Below are 26,192 nucleotides of genomic sequence, written 5' to 3' on the forward strand. Positions count from 1 at the left end.
ACCATATGACCTCAAAATTCTTCTAGATATATACCCAGGAGAATTGAAAACATGTCCACACAAAAACTTGTGCATGAATATTTATAGCAGCATAATTCAGAATAGCCAAAATTGGAAACAATCCCAATGTCCATCAACTGATGAATGAATAAATCGAATGTGGTGTATCAGTACAATGGATTATTACTCAGCAGTAAAAATAAATGATGTGCTAAACATGCAGAATGAACCTTATAAACATGCCAAATGAAAGATGCCAGACACAAAGGCTACCTACTGTATGACTCCACTTATATGAAACATCCAAAATAGGTAAATCCATAGAGACAGAAAGTGATTAGTGGTTGCCAGGAGATGGGTGGGGAAGGGAGGATGGGGAGTGACTGGGTACAGAATTTTTTTAGGTAGGGGTGATGGAAAAGTTCTTGAATTAGATAGTGGTGATCCTTGCACAACCTTGTGAATATACTAAAAATGACTGACTTCTACACTTTATGGTATGTGAATTATATCTCAATTTAAAAAAAGAAAGCTAAGTGTTACCATTTACTGAATACTTTATGTGTCCCATACTCAAGACAAGCCAGTGAGTACATCTATCATCCCCACTTAGCAAAACAGGTTCAGGGAGATTAAGTGCTTTGCGCAAGGTCACATACTAGGAAGTCATAGAGCTGAGACACAAGTCTAACTCCAAAGCCCTGACATTCACTTAGCCACCAAGCTGTACTGATCAAAAGTTTTTAATAGTTTCCATTACATATCTAATAATACTCAATAAAATAGAAATATCGTGTGTATATAAACAATACATTAATATATATGCCATATATATATATCCCCTGCAAATCAATGAAAAAAGTCAATTCAATAGAAAAATGGGCAAAGAATATGATCACATACAAAAAATATAAATGGTGATTAATAAACATTTGAAAAGGCATATGGCCAGGCATGGTAGCTCATGCCTGTAATCCCAGCACTTTGGGAGGCCGAGGCATGAGGATCACATGAGCCCAGGAGTTTGAGAAAAGCCTAGGCAACATAGCAAGACCCCCCTCTCTAATTTAAAAAGTTTAAAAAAAAAAAAAAAGGGTATATGAACTCACTAGTAATCAGAGAAATGCAAATTAACAAAAGACAATTGTTGGTTCATTGTAAAGACAAAATTTAAAGATGTCTAATATTCAGTCACAGAGAGTGAAAGGAAATTGGTACTCATACATTGTTGGTGTGCATTAAGATTAATAGCCACTTAATATTACCTATCAAAATTTAAAAGTTACTGAGTGCCGTGGTGCGTGCCTGTAGTCCCCGCTATTCAGGAGGCGGAGGCGGCAGGATCGCTCAAGTCTAGGAATTCTAAGCTGTAGTGCACTATGCTGATCTGGTGTCCATACTAAGTTTGGCATTAATATGGTGACCTCTGGGAGCAGGGTACTACCAGGTTACCTAAGGAGGGGTGAGCCAGCCCGGGTCAGAAATGAAGCAGGTCAGAGCTCCCATGCTGATGAGTAGTGGGATCATACCTGTGGATAGACACTGTACTCCAGCCTGGGCAACATAGTGAGTCCTTGTCTCTTAAAAAAAGATTGAAAATTTACCATTTGATCAAGTAATTTCACTGATAGGAAATACTTTCATGTGTACATAAGGATGTTCGTTGCTTGTTTTAATAGTGAAAAAATAGATATAAACCAAATGTCTACCTATATCTACATAATTTCATGTAAATTCTCAGAAAAATATTACCAGGAGTTATTTTGGGGGAAAGCAGTGAAACTGGAGCTGGTGTTGGGGAGCATGGGTAAAGGGCTGGCAAAACTGTTTCCCTTTCTGCACGAGAACTCAACCTTTGGTGGCCAGTAAGGATCTTGCTGTGGGAACCTAAGCAGCGCTGCTGGGTGGACTGCTGCAGGGAGTCCTGGGAGGACATGTCCATGGCCCAGTGGCAATCTATGCTTCCTTTGGAGTATCCGCTGCAATATCTGAGTGTGGTCCAGATTGTGAGTTCATGTTTAGTTGAATCTAAAAAAGACCTCCTGTTGTGCATAGCTGGAAATTGAAAGTAAATTTGTAAGTTAAAAATTAGTTCATACACACCCTCCATTTCAGCCAGTAGGATCTTCATGCTGTTCCTTAAACGTACTCTGAGGTTTCTTGTCTCTCACACTCTCCACTTTCTTTTGTTCAAGTATTTCCTTCCTTCCAGGCTGAAATTGCCTGCCGGCAAGTAAGCTCACCCTCCTTTAAACTACCTTAGCATCTTGCTTGCCTCTGTTTCATGGTATTCAACTCACCCAGAAAGGGAAAACTGGAATGGGTGATCTCCCAGATCCAGCTGTGAACCTAGGATTTTAACCCTAGATTTGTATTCCCACTCTTCAGACGGTAAGCTTTTTGTTGAAAGAGGAGGCCGTTGGTCTTGTTTATCTTGGTAAGTGTGTATAAAGCCCTTGGTAGGCCTCTCATCTGGGAAGTGCTCCACGGCATTTTATTGTTCCCTGCCACTTAACTTCCAGGGCCCGTCCTGGAACTATTCCACACCAGGGCCTAAGTCTAGTTACAGATCTTGGCTTTTCCTCTCTCTATTCTAGCCTGTCCCAATGCCAGGCACAGAGTCTTGTCTAGTTGTGTTCCAAGACACCACAAATGAGTACATAGCTCACTACATGTCAAAAGTGAAAACCCCGAGATTTGGCCTAAAATGGGGCCATTCGTGTGGGCCTAATTCTGCTAGGGTTGTTCCTATACCTAAAATTTTAGGAGATTAAACAAATATATAGTATGCTTTTTGTTGAGGTTTGGTGACAATAACTAAGCTATTTTTACATCTCCAAAGAGCAACCTAAAGTCCCAGGACTGCCCTGTCTAATTGTCTAGAGTTGGGATCCACAGACTTTTTCTGAAAAGGGCCAGATAGTAAGCATTTTATGGTCTCTGTCATAGGTATTGAACTCTGCTATTGTAGCACAAAAGCAGTCAGACATAGATGAGTGCTGAGTTCCAATAAAATTTATTTATAGACACTGAAATTTTGTGATACACGACATTATATGATTTGATATTTTGTCAAACATTGAAAAAATGTAAAAAAATATTCTTTATAAACAAACCATACAAAACCTTGCAGCAAGCCAGATGCAGCGCAAGGACTGTAGCTGGCTGGCCCCTGTTCTGATGTTTCTCTAGACTGGGAGTATATAAGAATCACCAATCCCAAGGGGACCTTTGTGATTTGCTCTGTGAATTCAAAGTAAAAACCTGAGATTTGGCCTTTGTAAATGTTCTGAACTGACGAGATTAGTCCAAGTTACCCTGTTAAAAGGGATTTGCATCCAGGTGTGGTTGCTCACACCTGTAATCCCAGCACTTTGGGAGGCTGAAGCAGGCAGATCACCTGAGGTCAGGAGTTTAAGACCAGCCTGGCCAACATGGCAAAACCCCGTCCCTACTAAAAATACCAAAATTAGCCAGGCATGGTAGTGCACGCCTATAATCCCAGCTACTTGGGAGGCCAAGGCAGCAGAATCCTTTGAACGTGGGAGGCAGAGGTTGCAGTGAGCCAAAATCGTGCCACTGCACTCCAACCTAGGCAACAGAGCAAGACTCTGTCTCAAAAAGAAGAAAACGGGGGGCGGAATTTGCAGAAGAACCGTGACATACAAGCACAATGGTTTATTTCTTCTATTTAGTGTTATGCAAAGCTTGTCACCTACCTGTTCATGAATGTGGCAAGGGAATTATATCATGAGGAATTCATTTCCTAACCTCCTAAGTGCATTGCAATTTGGCTTCTTCCTTCACCTTGATACCCAAATTATCAGATATCTTCTTGGGACCACATCCAAACAAGCAGTTTTCAGGGCTTATTTTATATGACCTCTCAGAAGCATTTGACAAAATTGACCACTTTCTTTTACCTGAAACTTCCTTTCTCTTTCTTCTGTCTCTTTCACCATGATTTTTTGTTTGTTTGTTTCTTTTTTTTCCTCCAGTCCTTTTGCCCAATTCTTCTCAGTCTCTTTCAGCATTTCCTCTTCCTCTGTTCATTCTGTAAATGTGTCTTATTCCCTAAGGTTCTATTCTGAACCATCTTCTTTTCCCCTTACTTACCCTTGGTTTCAAACACAATTTTACGCTAATTGTCACAAGTCTAGATTTCCAGCACAAATTCCCACGCTGAGCTCTAGACTCTCTGTTCTGTTACCTCCTAAATTATATATTTGGATGTTCTGCAGGCACCTCAATTGAGCATGTTCCAAGCTTAAGTTATCATCTCCTATTTCAAACTTCTCCCCATCGTGAATTTCCTGCTCTGTTAGATGGCATTAGTATCAACGCAGTTGCTCATTGCTATGGTTTAAATGTCCCCTCCAAAACTTGTGTTAAAATTTGGTTGCCACTATGATAGTGTTGGGTGAGACCTTTGGGAGCAGAGCCCTCATTGAATGGATTAAAGCTGTTATCTCAGGAGTGGGTTAGTTATTTTGGGAGTGGGTTAGTTATTGTGGGAGTGGACTCCTGATGAAAGATGAGTTTGGCCCTCATTTTCTCTCTGGCTCTTGCACTCACTTGCCTTTCTGCTTTCATCGAGGGGATGATAGAACAGGAAGACTCTGACCAGATGGCCAAGCAGCTGCCAGTGCCATACCCTGGGACTTCCCAGCCTCCAGAACCATGAGCGAAATCTATGCCTTTTCTTTGTAAATTACCCAGTCTGTTATTCTTTGTAAATTACCCAGTCTGTTTGGCAGTTGAAAATGAACTAAGACACCCATATTGTCAACAGTAGATAGGATCTCTCCGTTCTAGGTTCCTCTGGTGAGAACTGCAACCCTCCACTCACAAAGGTGGGTTCTGTGGCCATGTTTATATTATGTGAACCTTCCCCCTACTTTGATTGGACTTGGGTGGGTGCTTAACCCAATCTGGATTAATCAGACTGTCTCCTGGGATTATCTTCAGCTATCGCTAATTCTTGAACTAGAGCTGGTACAGCTATGTGCATGGAGAAGAGCAGAAAGCTGGTATACAGAGAGAGATTGAAGTTGATACACAGAAAGAAGCAGAGAGAGATAGGAAGATATGGCCTTGGACAGAGTAATCTTGGCCCTGCTCTTCTCACTCACCACCTGCCTGTGTCAAAGCCTGCAGGGCAGCCCATGTACCCAGATTACCACTTTCTGGATACAAATAGTTTTGCCTCTAAACCTTTGTAATTGATTCCTATGCAGTAGTTCCCACCCTTATCTGTGGGGGATACATTCCTAGACACCCAGTGGATGCCTGAAACTTCAGATAGAACTAAACTCTATAAGCACTATTTTTTTCCTATGCATGCATGTCTATGATAAAGTTTAATTTATAAATTAGGCACAGTAAGAGATTAACAATAACTAATAATAAAATAGAACAATTATTACAATATACTGCTCACAATTTCATGGATAGATGATTCATTCTTACTAAAGAAGACCTTTAGCAACCTCAGCATACAATTTTTTTTCTTTCCTTATTAAGTCAAAAACTTTCACCTTTTCATTTAAAAGAAGCACTTACGGCTTGTCTTTGGCATATCCAAATTGCCAGCATCACTACTCTTGCACTTTGGGACCATTATTAAGTAAAATAAGGCTTACTTTGAACACAAGCACTGGGATACTACGACAGCGAATTTGATAACGGGCTGACTACTAGGTGACTAACAGGCGGGTAATGCAGACAACGTGGATCTGCTGGACACAGGGATGATTCATGCCCTGGGCAGGATGGAGTGGAACTGCAAGAGATTCCATCCTGCTACTCAGAACAGTGTGCAATTTAAAACTTTATGAAACTTTCTGGAATTTTCCATGGAATATTTTTGGACTGCAGTTGACCACAGGTAACTAAAACTGAAATGGAAAGCAAAACTGTGAATACGGGAGGACCACCATATTAAATTCCATCTACTGAATTATCTGACATGAGTTTTGTGTTCCTGGCTGGATCTTGACTGATGTAGCTAACTTTGCAAATAAGCACATACAACAACTCTACATCATTTAAGACCTGCCCATGTTCTACTATATGAATGTTCTACAATTTATTTCATCATTTGGCTATTGATAAACATTTGTTTCCAATTATTTTGCTACTACAATCAGTGGTATAATGACCATCTTTGCATATTTGTGTATTTCTATAGGACAACTTTCTAGAAGTAAAATTGCTAGGTCAAGAAGAGTATACATCTTACTTTTTTTTTTTTTTTTTTTGAGATGGAGTCTCACTCTCTCGCCCAGGCTGGAGTGCAGTGGCGCAACCTCCGCTCACTGCAAGCTCCGCCTCCCGGGTTCACACCATTCTCCTGCCTCAGCCTCCCTAGTAGCTGGGACTACAGGTGCCCACCACCACGCCTGGCTAATTTTTTGTATTTTTAGTAGAGACAGGGTTTCACCATGTTAGCCAGGATAGTCTTGATCTCCTGACCTGGTGATCCACCTGCCTTGGCCTCACAAAGTGCTGGGATTACAGGCGTGAGCCACTACACCTGGCCTTAAATTTTTAATAATATTGTCAAATTTCTCTCAAAAGTTTGTACCAAATAATACTTTCAACAACTGTGTGTTAGAGTACCTGCTTCTCCACACCCTGCGCAACTCAATGTGAATCTCATTGATGAAAGTATTACGTCAATTTTGTTTATTTGAGTATTTTGTTTGTTTTGAAACAAGGTCTCACTATGTGGCTCAGGCTGGAGTGCAGTGGCAGGAAAGTGTTTCAGTGCAGCCTCCACCCCCTTGGTTCAAGTGATTCTCCTACGTCAGCCTCCTGAGTAGCTGGAACCACAGGTGTGTGCCACTATGATAAGGTTTCACCATGTTGCCCAGGCTCGGCATTTTATTGTTTTACTTTGCATTTTTAAAAATTCTGAGTAAGAGTGAGTATTTTTGCATATACTTATTGTTCATCTACATTTCTTTTTCTGTGAACGGCCATGTAACTGGTTTTATTTTTTGCTTTTTTTCACTTAATATTATATGTTGTGAACTTTATCTAGAATAATTAAAAACATGATCAACAAGAACTGCATATTATTCCATTCTGTGATTATACCATAATGATTCTTTTATTATTAGACATTTAGATTGTTTCCAATTTTTCTTTTTTCTTTTCTTTTCTTTTTTTTTTTGAGACGGAGTCTCGCTCTGTCACCCAGGCTGGAGTGCAGTGGCCGGATCTCAGCTTCTTTTTTCTTTTCTTTCTTTTTTTGAGACCGGCTCTTGCTCTGTCACCCAGGCTGGAGTGCAGTGGTGTGATCACAGCTCACTGCAGCCTCAACTTCCCAGGCTCAAGTGATCTTCCCACCTTAGCCTCCCAAGTAGCTGGGGCCACAGGCATGCACCACCACACCTGGCTAATTTTTGTATTTTTTGTAGACACAGGGTCTTGCTATATTACCCAGGCTGGTCTTGAACTTCTGGCCTCAGGTGATCCTCCCACCTTGCCCTCCCAAACTGCTGGGATTACAGGTGTAAGCCACCACGCCTGGCCCAATTTCTCTTAACATTTATACATTCTTTTTTTTTTCTCTCAAAGCAAGAATGATTGAGAATAGGAACGGCTCAAGACGTTCACAACTAAGGTCAATAGCTAGGAATTCCCTTTAAGAGGAATAGCTAGGAATTCCCTTTAAGAGCAAAGGTTTTATCATCAGACAGACCTACTTGCAGCGTGAGTAACTTCTCTAAGCTTCCAATTCCTTCTCTGAGGACTAAATAAGAAAGTGTATGGAAGGTACTTTGCACAGTCCTTGGTATATGGTAGGTGCTGAATACATATTAATTAATTTAATGTAAAATGAAAAATGGGCCTGTATTTTATGAAAAATATTATAAGAGATACTTTTGATCTAGAATTCTTTTGTTTGTTTTTCAGGATTAGCATATATTGAGGCTGTGAATTGTTTGCCATATCCCTATTTCCTGGATAGCTACTGTGAAGTCCTGCAGTGCTGTAATTTTCTTAACTGGACTTGTGAAGGGCCCAGAAAACTCCATGAAGGATATTGGGAACCATAGCACTGGGAATGTCATGATGCAGATGGAGGCTTCTGATACTAGTGGTCCAGTGCTGTATTCTAAGTACAAATACTTTTTGTCTCTTTTTTGTGAGATGGAGTTTCGCTCTTGTTGCCCAGGCTGTACTGCAATGGCGCCATCTCAGCTCACCGCAACCTCCGCCTCCTGGGTTCAAGCAATTCTTCTGCCTCAGCCCCCCAGGTAGCTGGGATTACAGGCATGTGCCACCACACCCGGCTAATTTTGTATTTTTAGTAGAGACAGGGTTTCTCCATGTTGGTCAGACTGGTCTTGAACTCCCGAACTCAGGTAATCCACCCACCTCAGCCTCCCAAAGTGCTGGGATTATAGGCGTGAGCCACCGCACCTGGCCACTTTCTGTCTTAACAATGGTTCTCACTGATTATTATGAGTTACGGATTGTTATGGTAACCACTGGGGTAGTGGGCTGAATCAGAAGAGCACTATCAAGTGTGTCTTACATGGAGAGGATCGTAGGTTTTACAATCTTCTGGGAAAACTACTCCTGGGAGATGCTGTTGGGCATTACAAGATCATCGGAGTCATCAAAGATCCTTCAAACTTACTAGTGACCCTTGGAAAGTTGAGACTAAGGAGAGTGTTGATGTAGTGCTTGTAACATCTTACATTTCTTTTTTTTTTTTTTTTTTTGAGACGGAGTCTTGCTCTGTCACCCAGGCTGGAGTGCAGTGGCCGGATCTCAGCTCACTGCAAGCTCCGCCTCCCGGGTTTACGCCGTTCTCCTGCCTCAGCCTCCCGAGTAGCTGGGACTACAGGCGCCCGCCACCTCGCCCGGCTAGTTTTTTTGTATCTTTTAGTAGAGACGGGGTTTCACCGTGTTAGCCGGGATCGTCTCTCGATCTCCTGGCCTCGTGATCCGCCCGTCTCGGCCTCCCAAAGTGCTGGGATTACAGGCTTGAGCCACCGCGCCCGGCCACATCTTACATTTCTTTAGATTTGATACTAATTTCTCATTTTTATAGACGAGTGAATCCAGGGTGGATGACAGGAGAGAGATTGTAATGGTATAAATGCTTCGCTTGCTGTAGGTGGAGTGTAGCTTGCCAAATGGGAGGGGTTAACACTTGTAAATTTGTAGATCAGAAATTATTGGGAAATAAAGGATGTGCGCGTGTGTGTGCGTGCGTGTGTGCATGCTTGTGTTTAAAGTTTTTGATACATGTTGCCAGGTTGCCCTGTGAAAAGTTTACTCCAGTTTGCCCTGGCACCAGCAGGCTGTGAGGATGCCTATTTCCTCAGACAAATTTCTCCAGTCAAGAGGTACCTTCCGGAGAATTGTATGATGATGCAATTGGTGATGCCCTGGCCTGTGGCCCAAGTAGTCTCCAGAGCAGCAGGCTTGAGGCAGCTCATCGCTCCAGCATGAGTAGATTCCTTTGTCCATCAATGTGAAGTTAAAACGACAGACTAGGCCTTTCAATATGTTCTCATTCCTCTCACAGCTGTTTTTGGAGCATCTATTGTGTGTCAGGGGGTCTTTTCCTGTCTTAGAGCTTGCCCATCAAAAATAGCGAGACCCACAGTTGCATATCATTAGAAATGTCATAATATTTAGAAACTACTTAGGGCTTAGAGAACCCCAATTCCAGATTGTGTGAACTTGAGTAGGTTACTGGATTTCTCTGAGGCTCGGTTTTCTCTTGTTTACAATTGAGATTATAATATGTATCTCAGACGACTGACTTACAGTGCCTGGCCTATCTGGACACTGTAGTTTTTGAGACCGGGTCTTGCTCTGTCACCCAGGCTGGAGTGCAGTGGTGTGATCACAGCTCACTGCAGCCTCGACTTCAGTGTATACTTATTGTTCACTCTTAATAGGGATTAAGAGTGTGGGCTTTGGAGTCAAGTTACTTGGTTTGAATCCTGGCTTTGTTGCACACTGGCTTTGTGATCACAGGCAAGTTATTTAACCTCTCTGTGCCTTACTTTCCTCATGTTTAAAGTGGTCATAATCATACTTGCATCATGGTGTTATTCGGAAGATCAACTGAGAGATGTTTGTAAAGTATTTAGCCTAAGACTTAGAACCTAGTTAATGCTCAATTAATATAAGTTATTTTTGGCCAGGTATGGTGGCTTACACCTATAATCCCAGTACTTTGGGAGGCTGAGGTGGGGCGGATCACTTGAGGCTAGGAGTTAGAGACCAGCCTGGCCAAGGTGATGAAACCCTGCGTCTACCAAAAATACAAAAATTAGCCAGCCGCAGTGGTGCTCACCTGTAGTCCCAGCTACTCAGGAGGCTGAAGCAGGAGAATCACTTGAACTCAGGAGGCGGAGGTTGCAGTGAGCCGAGATTGTACCACTGAACTCCAGCCTGGGCAACAGAGTGAGACTCTGTCTAAAAAAAAATATATATATATATATATATCACCTTTCAGCCTCCAGAACTGTAAGAAAATTTCTCCCGTTTAAGCCACCCAGTCTGTGAAACTATATTATGGCAGCCCTAGCAAACTAACACACAAACCATAAAATTCAGCCATGTTAGCATATAATTCAATGGTTTTTAGTAAAATTGCAGAGTTGTGCAGCCACTACCACGATCTGATTTTAGAGTATTTTTGTCTCCTCTAAAGAAGCCTTTTTGCCATTTGTAGTCACTCCCTACTCCCACTTTCAGCTCCAGGCAACCACTCATCTTCTTTGTACCTCGACAGATTTGCCTGTTCTGGGCTTTTCATATAAATCCTCTCCAATGAATAGGAAATTCTATATATTAAGAGTCAGCTCATTCTATATTCTTCTCAGCTTCTTATTAAAACTTCTTAGAATGAGCCCAAATCTACTGCCTTGTAACTTATTCTACACAGTTAACATACTCCTATCATAGTTTATTTTTAACAGAAGTCAGGCAAAAATTATTATATGTGCCACATAATTGTTGGAATGAGGATGGAAACCTTTAGTCAAAATGACCATTGTCATCATAATTTAAGAAACAACCACTTTATTTTTAGCAGTCGATAAGGAAACAGATTGACAAAAGAAACTATAAGCAAGCTTGCTGTTTTGAGTCGCCGGAGGACATAAACAGCCCAAGAAGAATTTCAAGAGAACTGCTAATGAGAAACCTTCCGTGGTGAGACTTGAACTAACAAGCTATTCCCCCGGGCTGCTCGGGAACATCTCATAACTAATCAGGGCATTCCATCAAGACCACATGCACAGGGCCACAGCCTAGACGGCAGAGCGTCCAAACCGCCAAAGAAAATGTTGAGGCTGCACCAATAAGGGACTTTGTGCAATGCCTCTGTTATTGAAAAAGTCTATTTAAATGAAATCTTTCTAGGACATTATGTCGAAACTGCAACCGGAAAAGTCTGCTTTCCTCACCTGGAAGAATTGCCCCTATTAAACCATAGTAACTATAAACAGAAATTATGTATAGCTGTGCATAAGCATGCATGTGTGTATCTATAGGTAACCATTTATTTAACAATACGTATTAAGCACCTTGTGTGTGCCAAGTACTGTTTTTTTGTTGTTGTTAGTTGGTTTTTGAGATAGGGTCTCACCGTGTCACCCAATCTGAAGTACAGTGGTGCAATCACATTTCACTGCAGCCTCGACTCTCTGGCTCAGGGGATCCTCCCACCTCAGCCTCCCGAGTAGCTGGGACCGCAGGCCTGTGTTACCACACCTGGCTAATTTTTGTAGTTTTTGTAGAGATGGGGTTTCGCCATGTTGCTCAGACTGGTCTCGAACTCATGGGCTCAAGCAATCCTCCCACCTCAGCCTCCCAAAGTGCTGGGATTATAGGCATGAGCCACCATGCCAGGCCCAGGTACTGTTATAAGTGCTTGTGAATATGTCAACGAACAAACAAATGTCCGTACCATTGTAGTGCTAACATTTTAGAAGGGAAAGTCAGAAAATAAACAATAAGCATAATAATAAATTAATTAATTACAGTGTTAAGTTAGAAGGTGTTTCATGATACAGGAAAAAGAAAATTTGAACAGGGGAAGAGAGTTGGGAGTACTGAAGGGGAGTGTGGACAGGGTTGCAACTTTAAATGGAGTGGTCCATGCAGGCCTTATTGAGAAGGTGGCATTAGAGAGAGACATGAAGGAGGTGAAGGAGTGAGCAGGCCATTTTCTCTGGGAATAATGGTCCAGGCAGAAGAAACGACCAGGGCAAACTCTCTGAAGCGAAAGCTTTCCTGGTGTGTCTGGGGAGCACCCCAGTGGCCGATGTGGCTGATGCCAAGTGAGCAAGAGGAAGATTGCAGATGAGGTCATGGTGGATACTAGGAACCAAACCACGCAAGGGTTTGGGGTTCATTGCAAGGACTTTAGTTTTCATTCCAAGTGAGACAGGAAACTCGAAGAGCAACATGATCTGACTTCAGCCTGGAAAAGATCCCTCTGGCTGGTTTAGAAAGGAGCAAGGGTAGAAGCAGGGCTGAGGGACGGGAGCCTATTTCGGAGTCCAGATACGAGGTGATGAGGGTCAGGAGCAGTACACTTAATATGTCTGTGCAACTACAGATTCATTTATCCAGCAAATATTCATAGCCACTATACCATGTGCTGGGGTGCTGTGGCAACCAATTTGCTCACAGTCTCTCTTCTATTAATGTAAACAACATAAGAGTTGATGTGGATGGAAGGTTCCCTGCAGGTCAGGCTGGCTCTAAGCGCTTGAAAGGTATTCTCTCAGTGAGCCTGAACCTTATCTCAAGGGCTCAGGTGCCACTATTGTCCTCATTTAAAGGTGAGGAAAGGCTGGCACGATGGCTCACACCTGTAATCCCAGCACTTTGGGAGGCCGAGACAGGCAGATCACAAGGTCAGGAGTTCAAGACCAGCCTGGCCAATTTGGTGAAACCCCATCTCTACTAAAAATACAAAAAAAATTAGCCGGGCGTGGTGGCCGGTGCCTGTAGTCCCAGATACTCGGGAGGCTGAGGCAGGAGAATCTCTTGAACTCGGGAGGCGAAGGTTGCAGTGAGCAGAGATCGCGCCATTGCACTCCAGCCTGGGCGATAGAGCAAGACTCCATCTCAAAATAAATAAATAAATAAAAATAAAAATAAAGGTGAGGAAAGTCAAACTCTGAGAGAGTTGGCAGCCCTAAGTTGTGCAGTCAGGCAAGTCAAGATTCAAGTACACAGGCTTGGGCTACAGAGTGCTTTCCTGAAGATGGCGGTGTGATGAGGGTTAGAATAGGATGACGTGGGAGGGAGAGCAGGAGGGCCACCTGGAGGAGGTGACATTGAAGCTGAGGCTTCATAGGAGTTAGCCAGGGGAAGCGTGGATATAGGGAGGAAAGAATGCAGCGGTGGAAGGGGGAGGGAAGAGCATGTGCAAAGAAAGACCTAGAAGTGAGAAAGCAGGACATTGGAAAGAAAGAAAAAAAACCCAGATGTTGCTGGATCCTAAGTGTGCTAGGGGTGGTCACACAGAATGAACTAGAAACACTGGCAGAGAGTAGAAGTTTGGGTTCATTAAATCTATTGACCAAAAGTCTACTAATTGGCTGGGCGCCGGGCTCATGCCTACTATCCCAGCACTGAGAGAGGCCAAGGTGGGAGGATCACTTGAGGACAGGAGGTCAAGACCAGTCTGGCCAACATAGTGAGACTTTGTCTCTACAAACAAATTTTTAAAAAAATATTAGCCAATAATTTGAGGCTACAGTGAGCTGTGAACACACCACTGCACTCTAGCCTGGACAACAAAGTAAGACCCTGTCTCTAAAAGAAAAAAAAAAAAACTACTAATTGCAGATTTGTCTTTAAAATTTTCTTTCTGGGATCTCACATTGTAAAACATATCAGTTGAAAGAGTGGATCTTAGAGTCACAGAAGAAATGGCAGCCTAAGAAGTAGCTTGCAGTGAGATCTTCAACCCCCCCGATCTCCATCCCTCCCTCAATCTAACCCAAAATGTACTAAATAAAGAAATGAGGCTGGGCACAGTGACTCACACCTGTAATCCCAGCACTTTGGGAAGCCGAGATGGGCGGATCAGTTGAGGTCAGGAGTTCGAGACCAACCTGACCGACATGACGAAACCCCGTCTCTACTAAAAACACAAAAATTAGCCAGGCATGATGGTGCACGCCTATGGTCCCAGCTACTCGGGAGGCTGAGGCAGGAGAATTGTTTGAACTTGGGAAGCGGAGGTTGCAGTAAGCTGAGGTCATGCTACTGCACTCCAGCCTGGACAACAGAGCAAGACTTCATGAAAAGAAAAGAAAAGAAAAGAAAAGAAAAGAAAAGAAAAGAAAAGGCTTGAGGTAGCTATGCAAACAGCTTCAAGAAAGTCTCCTGCTTACATTTCCATCAAAGGGCTATAATACAAAAATTTTGTAGCCCCTGTTACAGACAAGTCTAATTGAATCCTGCTCTCCCATTTATAGATAAATGACATCTATAAACTTCATTTATCTGCTCTCTAAAATTGACATGCTATTGCTCATCTCACAAGATCATCATCACTCTCTACTGAGCTAATACATACAAATTGCATGTTTGATACTTTTTATTCATTTGCAGAACTCAAATATCTAAATAATGATTGCATGTTCTGAAAAAGAGAACATTTTAATTGTATTTTTTAATTTTAATTTTTTAAAAGAGATACGGTCTTGCTGTGTCACCCAGGCTGGAGTGCAGTGGCACAATCGTAGTTCACTGTAGCCTCAAGCTCCTGGGCTCAAGTGATGCTACTACCTCAGCCTCCCCAGTAGCCGGGACTACAGGAACATGCTACTGCGACTGGCAAATTTTAAAATTTTGTTGTAGATACGGGGTCTCACTTTGTTGCCCAGGCTAGTCTGAAACTCCTGCCCTTAAGTGAACCTCCCATCTTAGCCTCCTCCCAAAGCACTGGACTAGCAGGCATGAGCCACCATATGCCCAAAGAGTACCTTTCTTATTGTCCCCAAAATTGGACAAATTATTTAGTCTTAAGTGACACAGGTATAGGAAAAGATTCAGATTCCACGAACTCTATCCACTTCTGTCCAGAACATTTTATTGAGTTTGCTTCAAAATAAGATGGGACTTTCTTGGCATATAACGTCTGGAGATCAGACAGTGCACTGACTTCTTAAGCACAGAATCCCCTTGACTTCCAAAGTGAGACCTGGCTTGGCCCACTGAAAAGTGCCTAGACTTTGAAGCCAGATGGATTTGAGATTAACTGGGGTGATGTAGTTGATTGCTCATCAGTGGCACTGGGAATGAATTCGCACTGCCTTGTACTTACATGGCTTTCTTTCTCAGTGGAAATGTTGCCATCAGTTCTTTTTGGGATATCAATAGTTTGGCAAGAAAGAAGGTCTCCATCAATGTATTATAGTGATAGGGGGACAAAAATCTGGGAAATGCTACCTAAATTCCTGCAGGATGCATGCAGGTGTTCACAAGGAACATACACTGAGCAATTAAAAAAGCCACAGAATCATGCTTGCTGAACGCACACTTGCCTACATAAGGAGCAGCACTTTGACCTAGAAGCCAGGGACCGGGAAGGCAGTAAGAGAGAAAGAAACAGGGGATGTTGATTCCCCTGTTGCCCTTTGCACCCCTCTACTTAGTAGATCTAACTTAAGTTGTTCAGTGAGCAAAACTCCAGTGTACTCAGTAGCTCCAAAGCAACATTTAGTGTCAAAAAGGTATTTGGGGCCAGGTGTAGAGGCTCACGCATGTAATCCCAGCACTTTGGGAGGGTGAGGCGGGCCGATCACCTGAGATCAGGAGTTTGAGAGCCTGGCCAACATGGTGAAACCTCGTCTATACTAAAAATACAAAAATTAGCCAGGTATGGTGGTGGGCACCTGTAGTCCCAGCTACTCAGGAGGTTGAGGTGAGAGAATCTCTTGAACCCGGGAGGCGGAGGCTGCAGTGAGCTGAGATCATGCCACTACACTCCAGCCTGGGCGACAAAGGGAGATCCTGTCTTAAAAACAAACAAACAGGTATTTGGAGCAAGCAATGGACCCAGCGACGATAACAATTTCAAAGCAAGTAGAGATCCAATGGCAAAGATGGGAGAGGAACAGCCTCAATGCATAGGAAAAGGTGGCTATAACTATGAAAGCCAAAACTGTGTAGGGGGACAGGTGAGGGAAAGGATTCACTGCCTGTGATCCCCTGGCCAGTCGGGGATCCATGCATTTCACACATGGATACCAAGAGAAAGATGTCTGAGAGGGCAATGGGTAAGAAGAACAGTTGTGGCCAACTAGCGAGGGGAGCACAGGCAGAAACATCAACCCTTTAAGATGCCATGAGCATTGCTGCCTGCAGGTGGCGTCTCTCACTCTGAAGAATTCCTGTGAAGATTAAGAAGCCTTGCAATACATTTTTGGAAGGTCAGTTCACATCTGTTTTCTATTTGTCATATTCTGTCAGCACTTCTGTGAGAACTGAGCCATTACACCAGCCTTGGAAGCCAGAGGCAGCTGGATCCTTCAGGCCTGGCATCTCCCAGGCCCGCGGTCCTACTTTAGTGGAGGAAGAATGGGAAACACTGTGCATCCCAACTTCAGTTCCCTGTGTGTGCCACTGCCACCATCGCTCACCTGCAAACTGCTTCAAAGAGCAAACAGGCACTAGGAATTCAGCCTGGTGAATCCATTGTTCTCCTCCCCATAAAACAACAAACAACTTAGAGGCTTTTCAATCCTCTGATGTGTTTAATTTGTTATCTAGCAACAAAAAAAGAAAAAGAAAAAGAAAAAGAAATTCTCCCAAATTCTATACAATTTACAGTCCTCCAACTACAGAACTGGGATTTGCCCAAGAGACCTACTGCAAAACGATCGGCCCCAGGGAAAAATCTAGAATTCAACAACACTCACAGTGGCCTAGTGATGGTTGTCAGAATGGTGTTTCTAAATGGTGCTTATCAGTGTGCAGAGGCACTTATCACCAGTAGGCAAAGAGTTCCATGGATGTGGTTCAAAGGGCAGCCCAAGAAGCACCTGGGTCACATTCCTGCCCATCTCCCTGCAGCCCTCCCACGCCAGTAGGTAAGCTAGACTTGCTTCACAGGGTTGGGGTTTGGGATGACAAGGCATCTGTGACAGGCTACTTCGCTCAGATCAGTGTGTAACAATTGATGCCCAGTGCTTAATTTTAACAATAAGAATGTTTATGGTGAGAGATGAACAGTCAATATTTAAGTTGGTCGGCTGGGCGTGGGGGCTCATGCTTGTAATCCCAGCACTTCGGGGAAGCTGAGGTGGGCGGATCACCTGAGGTCAGGAGTTTGAGACCAGCCTGGCCAACGTAGTGAAACCCCATCTCTACTAAAAATACAAAAATTAGCCAGGCATGGTGGCGGGTGCCTGTAATCCCAGCTATTCGGGATGCTGAGGTAGAATCACTTGAACCTGGGAGGCAGAGGTTGCTGTAAGCCGAGATTGTACCACTGCACTCCAGCCTGGGCAACAAGAGCAAAACTCTGTCTCAAATTTAAAAATAAATAAGTAAATAAAAATAAAATAAAATATTCAAGTTAGTCATGGCTTAAATTTTTTTTAACTTTTTTTTTTCGAAACAGAATCTCATTCTGTTGCCCAGGCTGGAGTGCAGTGGTATGATCACGGCTCACTGCAGCCTCAACCTCCTGGGTTCAGGTGATCCTCCTACCTCAACCTTGCTCAGACTACAGGTGCATATGCCCTCACACCTGGCTAATTTTTTATGTTTTGTTGAGACAGCGTCTCACTATGTGGCCCAGGCTGGTCTTCAACTCTTGAGCTCAAGTAATCCTCCCGCCTCAGCCTCCCGAAGTGCTGGGATTACACATGTGAGCCACCACACCTGGCTAGTCAGGGCTTAAATTACCAAGATCTTGGGTGATGACTTTGAGGCTTCGGAGCAGATGAGAAAGTATGACCAATGCCAGAACATAAGGCTCCCTTGGCAGGAGGCTGAAAATCCTGTGACTCTACGGAAATTGGTTACTTGTCAAGTCTAATTATTCGTGTTCACAATAATTCTGTGTTGTTTCAGAACTAGCTTTAAAATGAGGAAATAATTTTTTGATCACTACCCATGTACTGTGTTTCTGTGACTATTTATTGGTGTTTGTGTGAAAACAGCAGCAACCACTTGTTACTGCAGAAATGGTCCCTTTGGAAATCAGCAGCACTTAATTTAATGCTGGCATTTTTGTTGCATGTCTCCCCACAAATGCTTGACTTAATATTCTTACAATAGAGAAAAAGAAAGCAATAAAAGCTTTTGAAGCTAAATGTCCCTTAAAAAAAATTGATGGGGAAGTCTTTTCTCACATAGAAAGAGATTTTAGTTAAGATGATCAAATGAAATAAGCTATATTTAAAGTTTCTGGCTCTTTCGTTTGCCTTAGTCAAATAAAGCTTGTGTATTTTAGAGATGAAATCAAAGGTCATTCTTCTGATAGAGACAGAGTCTGGGGATTGTCTTATATTAGGGAAGCCATTTTAGCAGTGACTTCAGCCTTGGCAGATGATAATGCTGTTCAAGTCATATTCAGTAAATGGAAGAGTTCTAAAATCTTTCATTTCTGGACGGAAGATCCTACGCTTGCAATACATGTAAGACATTATTGACTAGCCAGCCTGGCCCATGAAGTAACGTGGCGAAGCCCCGTCTCTACTAAAAATACAAAAATTAGCTGGGTGTGGTGGTGGACTTCTGTAATCCCAGCTACCAGGGAGGCTGAGGCACAAAAATTGCCTGAACCTGGCAGGTGGAGGTTGCAGTGAACCAAGATCTTGCCACTGCACTCCAGCCTGGGCGACAGAGTGACACTCTGTCTCAAAAAAAGACATTGTTTACTGGTTTTCTGATCTGCACCCAATCTTGATTGTCAGTTTGCTCTCCTTCTTTGTTAAATGTCTGTGATAAACAAATGCTCATCTAAAACATTCATTTGTCAACAAAGGAATGTATGTGTTGGAGGGAGTCAACAACCAAGAATTAGAGTAATTTAAGTTGGTTTTTTTCTCCCACATATTTCCCTTGGTAGAATCTATCCTTGGGTGATAGTATTAACTCTCATCTGTTTCATACCAAACTAAAACCTATGTAATCTAAATGCATTTGAGCTAATCCTTCAACTTTTGCTACCTTCATCATAATTGCCAGTAAGTTATAAATATAGCTGGCTTAAGCCAGGCGCAATGGTGCATACCTGTAGTCCTAGTTTCTTTTTTTTTTTTTTAATTTTTTTTAAATTTATTTATTATTATTATACTTTAAGTTGTAGGGTACATGTGCATAACGTGCAGGTTTGTTACATATGTATACTTGTGCCATGTTGGTGTGCTGCACCCATCAACTCGTCATTTACATCAGGTATAACTCCCAATGCAATCCCTCCCCCCTCCCCCCTCCCCATGATAGGCCCCTGTGTGTGATGTTCCCCTTCCTGAGTCCAAGTGATCTCATTGTTCAGTTCCCACCTATGAGTGAGAACATGCGGTGTTTGGTTTTCTGTTCTTGTGATAGTTTGCTAAGAATGATGGTTTCCAGCTGCATCCATGTCCCTACAAAGGACACAAACTCATCCAGTCCTAGTTTCTTGGGGAGCTGAGGTAGGAGGATCGCTTGAGCCCAGGAGTTCAAGTCCAGCCTGGGCAACATAGTGAGACCCCGTCTCCTTAAAAAAAAAAAAATATATATATATATATATATATGTTTTATGTATAAATATATATACTAAATATGTTTTTATATAAATATTTTTATATTAAATATATATATAATTTAAGCCATATATATATATATATATATATATATGAGGCTTAAATTTTACTTTAGTCATTTCCCCTGCTCACCTCTGCTCCTTCTTCCTTTAGTGCCCAATTCAAATGTCACTTCCTCCGAGGCCTCACTTTCCTGTTCTCAGTCATCCTCCATGAATAAATCCTCCCTATGCTTTGTGTATACATCTACTGTGCTCATCCTACTTTACTTTTTTTTTTTCTTTAGAGACAGGGTCTCACTCTGTTACCCAGGTTGGAGTGCAGTGGTGCAATCATGACCCACTACAGCCTCAACTTCCTGGGCTCAAGACATCCTCTTACCTCAGCCTCCTGAGTAGCTGGGGCTACAGTTGTGCCCCACCACTGCTGGCTAATTTTTAAAATTTTTTGTAGAGATGGGGTCTTGCTATGTTGCCCAGGCTGGTCTTGAACTCCTAGTCGCAAGTGATCTTCCTGCCTTGGCCTCCCAAAGTACTGGGATTACAGGCGTGAGCCACCACCTGGCCTCAGCCAACTTTATAGTCATGTGTTCATGTGTCATTCTCATTAGGTTGAATCAAGACAGGGACTATGCCTCATTCATCTTTGCATGCCAGGCCCTGGCTCAGTACCTGCCATTATAGAAGTGTTATATAAATAGTTGTTGAAGGAAAGAATATCACATGTTGAGCACTCTGATGGGACAAAGGATAGAAAAGGAGTCAGTCCCTACTCTCAAACAGCATACAATATAGTGAGCCAGAAAAGACCTGGGCATAAATACAATGCGAGAATGTGTGTGACAGGTGGCATTGCCAGTAAGACATTTGAGAAAGGCCTCAATGAATGCTGGGAGGACCTTCTAAACAATAGACCTGCATCAGCAAAGGAAGAAAAAGCATGAGGTTTCTTTAAGTTGCCCAGGTGATGTTAGGTAGGTGTCAAAAAGCGGCGGGAGATAAGGTCGGAAATCTGGCTGGGTCTGGGTGGTTGAAGGTCAGAACCTTTGGAAATTCTTCTTCGAGTGATAGAGATCCACTAACAGTCCTTTAAGCAGCAACAGTGGTGTGGGAAAGGTGGGTTGTCATTGCTTTGAGGGTAAAATGTAACTGGATTGTTGAGATGAAAGTGGACAAGGATCCGGACTAATCGTCATGTCCCATTCCCTCAGTTGCTGAATAGAGAGCAGGAGAAAGACATTATCACAGCAATGTTTTAAAAAGATAATTTTTCCAGGGTGCAAGGAAGGACATTTGGATGAGAGGCAGGAGGCAGGGAGACCGGTTGGGAGGCGAGGTGTTATAAAGGCCTGAAGAAATGCTGTGGAGGTCAAAGGAAGGGGATGTGCAAAGGAAAGGGTTACTATAGAACTCCATCGACAGTTAATTAATTGAGAGGGACCTGGTTTGGTTAGGGGGAGGGGGACGGAGGCAAGATGACAAGTTGTATTTCAGATATTATGTATATAAGGTGCTAGAAACACATCCAGGAGGAGAGTTCCGTCAGATCATTGGAGATGTGTGAAAAGAACGTGAGAGAGAGACAGGGACAGAGAGAAATTTGGCAACTCTTCATAAAAAGGGATGGATGGCAAAAGCCACATGATTCCACTCATCCCATGAAGATGAGTGGGATCCTAGCTGGAAAATTCCAGGATCAGACCTTAGGAGAAGCCTTCATTTAGGAGGCAGAAAGAACACAGCCAGCAAAAATGGTCAAAAGTGATAAATGTCATGTTATGTGAACTTTAACACAATAAAAAACACTGGGGGAGAAAAAGAGGCCCATTAGCTACCACTCCTTTCCCCTCCATCCCCTGCCTCCCAGCCCCCAGTACCCACCAATCTACTTTCTGTCTCATGAGTTTGCCTGTTCTGGATGCTGTACATGGATGGAATAACGATGTCATTTGAGGTCTTTTGCGTCTTTCACTTGGCATAGTGTTTTGAAGGTTTGCCCATGTTGTGGCTGGCATCACTACTTAATTTCGTCGACAAATAATATTCCATTCCATGGATATTGCCACATTTTGGTTTTTGTTTTGGGGGGATGGGGTCTCTCTATGTTGCCCAGGTTGGTCTCAAACTCCTGGCTTCAAGTAATCCTCCCACCTCAGCCTCCCCAGTGGCTTGGATTACATCTGTGAGCCCCAGCACACAGCTCTGATACGCCGCATTTTGTTGATCTATCTGTCAGTTGATGGATATTTGGGTTGTTTCCACCTTTTGGTATTAGAAATAATGCTGCAATAAACATTCCTGTACAAAAAAAGATAGATATTAAGAATCACCATATGAGAAGGTTATCAATGAACGTGAAGCCAAAATTAGTAGGAAAAAAAATTATAAAGGTGTGTCAGGCAATTACTGAGTAAAAACATTCTTTTTCTTTATTATATAATGTTTTTGTATTTGTCAGCTATTAAAATTTTATATTATATCGTGTTTTCTTTTCTATTGCAAATTTGTGTTCACATGTGTACCTTAAAAAAAATGGCATTAGGAATCTAAGAGAACCAGGAACATAAGTTCTAAGGAAGCCAAGCAGGGTGTCGTTTCTAGAGAGACGGTGAGGAGGTCCAGAGAGTTCAAGGACAATGGAGATGGAGCAAACACCTGTGCATCTCGTGACTAAGAAATCACCGATGACTTTCAAGAGGGCACTTCCAGGTGAAAGACAGGGACAAGGCTGGGCGCAGTGGCTCACTCCTGTAATCCCAGCACTTTGGGAGGCCAAGGCAGGCGGATCACGAGGTCAGGAGATCGAGACCCTCCTGGCTAACGCAGTGAAACTCCGTCTCTACTAAAAATAAAAAATAAAAAAATCAGCCAGGAGTGGTAGCACGTGCCTGTAGTGCCAGGTAGTGGGTAGGGTGAGACAGGAGAGTCGCTTGAACCCGGAAGGCGGAGGTTGCAGTGAGCCAAGATTGTACCACTGCACTCCAGCTTGGGTGACAGAGCAAGACTCGATCCCAAAAAAAAAAAAAAAAAAAAGACAGGGACAAAACCACAACTCTAGGCAACTGAAAATTCAAATGCTTACACGAAGGATACTCTGACAACCTGGTGACCACATGCCCCACCCAAAGGTAGCAGCTAAAGGCTGTGCCCACATCTTTGTTGCCATGTAGAAAAGGTGGCCCAGACCAGTCACCTGTGTGACCTTTATGGAAAAGACTGGAATCCTCATTTTTAAGTGAAATTTCCCACTTTTAGAAACACCGTGAAGGTTGAGTAAAACACCCCTATAGACTATCTGGTATTTGAGCTACCAGTTCTAGCAACCCCTGCTCTAAGGGCTTGGTTTGAGGCATTGACAACAGGACAGGAATGTTTTGAAATGTAAGACAGTGCAACGGTATCCAGTCTGATGGGTGTGTTAGGGTTGGGAGGAGACCAGAGTGCTAACAGGTATCAAAGGGAAGATAGAAGATTCTGGAGAAAGAGGTCCAGGGAGGGGGTGGAGGACGTGAGGCCCTTAGGGAGAAGAGAGACCTTTTCCTTTGAGATGAGTGAGATGAAGAGAGTGAGCAACAGAAATGTTAGATGTTGAGAATGAGGGTCAAAGTTAATGAAGAAACATCGAAGACCCTGAAATTAGTGTCTCAGTGAACTCTAAATAGAAGGTAAGCTCTCTCAGGTCCTCACTTCCAAGATGACAAAGAAAAGAAGAAACAACGGCCAGGCACAGTGGCTCACGCTGATAATCCCAGCACTTTGGGAGGCTGAAGTGGGCAGATCACTTGAGTCCAGGAGTTCGAGACTAGCCTGGCCAACACAGCAAAGCCCTGTCTGTACTAAAAATACAAAAATAGCCAGGTGTGGTAGCGCACACCTATAGTCCCAGCTATGTGCGAGGCTGAGGCGGGAGGATCACTTGAGCCCTGGACACCAAGGCTGCAGTGAGCCAAGATCACACGACTGTACTCCAGCCTGGGTGACAAAGTGAGACCCTGTCTCAAAAAAAAAAAAAAAAAAAAAGAAAGAAAGAAGGAAAGAAAGAAAAACAAAAGAAGAAACAATGGTTGTGCCAAAAAGGGCCAAGGCCACATGTAGCCTGTTCCCGGTACAAATGCACCCAATGTGTGCCCATGGACAAGGCCATTAAGCTCGTCATTAAAAGCAAAGTAGAGGCCATAGCCATCAGGGCCATTTCTGAAGTGAGTGTCTTCAACATCTGTGCTTCCCAGCTGTATGGAAACTGTATTGTGATATGAGTTGTGCCATTCATGGCAAAGTAGTCAGGAGTCGTTGTCATGAAGCCCAGAAGGATCCAATACCCCTCTCTGAGTTAGACCTATGGGTGCTGTTCCGTGACCTCTGCGAAAGCCTGTGTAAGGTGTTTTCAGTCTTAAGGATGGAAAACTATCCTCTGGAAAAAAATAAAATGGCAATTATTCTTTTTATAAAAAAGTAGACATTAAGATCATCTGCTGAGGATGAGAGAGACAGAGACTGGACTTTATGCTGTGGCAGGATGAGGAGTGTCTGAAACAGTCCCCACGGTCAGGATCTAACCAGCAACAAATCAAACCAATAAAGACCTGGTTGAGGTTGAAAGCACACAACCATAGGGATTTTTCACTTAATCGTCACTTTTTAAGTGGCTGCTTCATTCTGGGTACTGGGCTAAGCTCTAGGGATTTGCAGTCAAGTGAAGGAGATAGATGAAGAAACAAGTAATTACCACAGGGCTGTATATGTCATAAAAGGGGTATAAACAGGGCACTTTTGAGAAAACCGAGGAGGAACACCCTGGAAGGCTTTCTGAGGAGGAGGCATTTAAGTTTATATTTGAAAGATAAGTTGTAGTTGCTATGAAGACGATGTGGAAGGCCAGAAGAGACCATCTATACAAAGCACTAGAAGGAGCAACAAGCATGGGGCATTCCGGGAATCTCAGCTAATTCCACAGATCTGAAACAGCATGCCTTGGCAGATTAGGAGGGGGTGAAATTGAAGAGCTGACACGAAGAAGCATAAATAGTCATGGAACTTCTACTTGCCCTATAGACAAGAAAGAGCCGTAGAAGAATTTCAGGCATAACAGTGGCATCATCAGTTTGTTAGAAAGAACACACTGGCTCCATCAACGAGGAGGCCAATTTTGATGTGCAATTATGAACCCAGCCCCAGCAGATACATCTTGCTGGATCTAACTAAATCATGGCACTCTTAATCTCTTTATCCACTAATTAATCTAGGGTGCGGACATGCAACCCAGTTCTGGTCAATGAGGTATAAATGGATGTCTAAGGGAGCCTCTGGGAAAGAGTTATTTGGTAACAGAAAAATGCTGGAGAAGAAAGCGTTTATTGTCCCCTTGCTTCCTTCTCTTTCTAGATATTACTCTATGAAGATGTAATGTTTGGAGCTGCAGCAATCATTTTGGAATCACGAGGCAATCAACCTAAGAATGAAAGGCAACAAGTTGAAGATAGCAGAACAGAATAAAGACCCTGGATTCTTGGTGACAGTTTTGGTTTCCAAAACTACTCTGAGTTGGCCAGCTTTGAACTTACCAAGTCAATAATGAAAGCTCTTATGGTTTAAATCATGATTAATTGGCTTTTTTGTTAATTGCCATGATGCCTTATATGTGGCCATCACAGTAGAAAATTGAGGGAGCAAAAGATCCTAACTTGCTACAGGGGTCACTCAGAGATAGCCTCATTTCCATACTCAGGAGATAGGATGCATATTCTTGGTTAATCTTCTGTGTGTCTCATTAGTCTTTATCCTTCCCTTCCACAGTCTCAGCTGAATCATATGAAGCTACTTTATTCATCTACATTCTCTTCTTTGTTGCTTTCCTTGTTCTCTCCCAGACGGAATTCATTTTTCTCATTTAAAGTCTGATATGGTTTGTCTTTGCATCCCCACCCAAATTCCATCTTGAATTGTAATCCTCAGGTGTTGAGGGAGAGACCTGGTGGGAGGTGATTGATTCATGGGGGCAGATTTCTCCCATGCTGTTCTCATGATAGTGAGTGAGTTCTCACGAGATCTGATGGCTTTATAAGGGGCTCTTTTCCCTTCGCTCTCCCTCACTTCCCTCCTGCCATCTTGTGAAGAAGGTGCCTGGTTCCTCTTTGCCTTCTGCCATGACTGTAAGTTTCCTAAGGCCTCCCAAAGCCATGCAGAACTCTGAGTTAATTAAACCTCTTTCCCTTAGAAATTACCCAGTCTCGGGTATTTCTTTATTGCAGTATGATAACAGACTAATACATAGTCCCAGGGTCTTAGTGTATATATTTTTATATACACTATATATATATTTATTATATTTATATTATATACACTATATATAGCGTAAGTATATATAGCATATATATTTATACTATATACGCTATATATACACACTACATATATATACACACTATATATA

At 42.8% G+C, this 26,192-nt stretch overlaps 1 protein-coding gene across 1 annotated transcript in view; it reads left to right on the plus strand.

Annotated features, from left to right (window-relative positions):
• Positions 1-25,358, plus strand: part of YEATS4 (YEATS domain containing 4) — a 58,121-nt gene extending 32,763 nt beyond the window's left edge. Inside the window, exons 7-8 of the mRNA XM_077954706.1 lie at positions 6,720-6,836; positions 25,148-25,358. Coding sequence (XP_077810832.1) covers positions 6,720-6,820 — 101 coding nt within the window. The 3' untranslated portion in view covers positions 6,821-6,836; positions 25,148-25,358. The remainder of the gene's footprint in view (positions 1-6,719; positions 6,837-25,147) is intronic.
• The last annotated feature ends 834 nt before the right edge of the window (positions 25,359-26,192 follow it).

The sequence above is a fragment of the Macaca mulatta genome, chromosome 11 (genome assembly GCF_049350105.2).
Source record: "Macaca mulatta isolate MMU2019108-1 chromosome 11, T2T-MMU8v2.0, whole genome shotgun sequence".
Lineage (NCBI taxonomy): Eukaryota > Metazoa > Chordata > Mammalia > Primates > Cercopithecidae > Macaca > Macaca mulatta.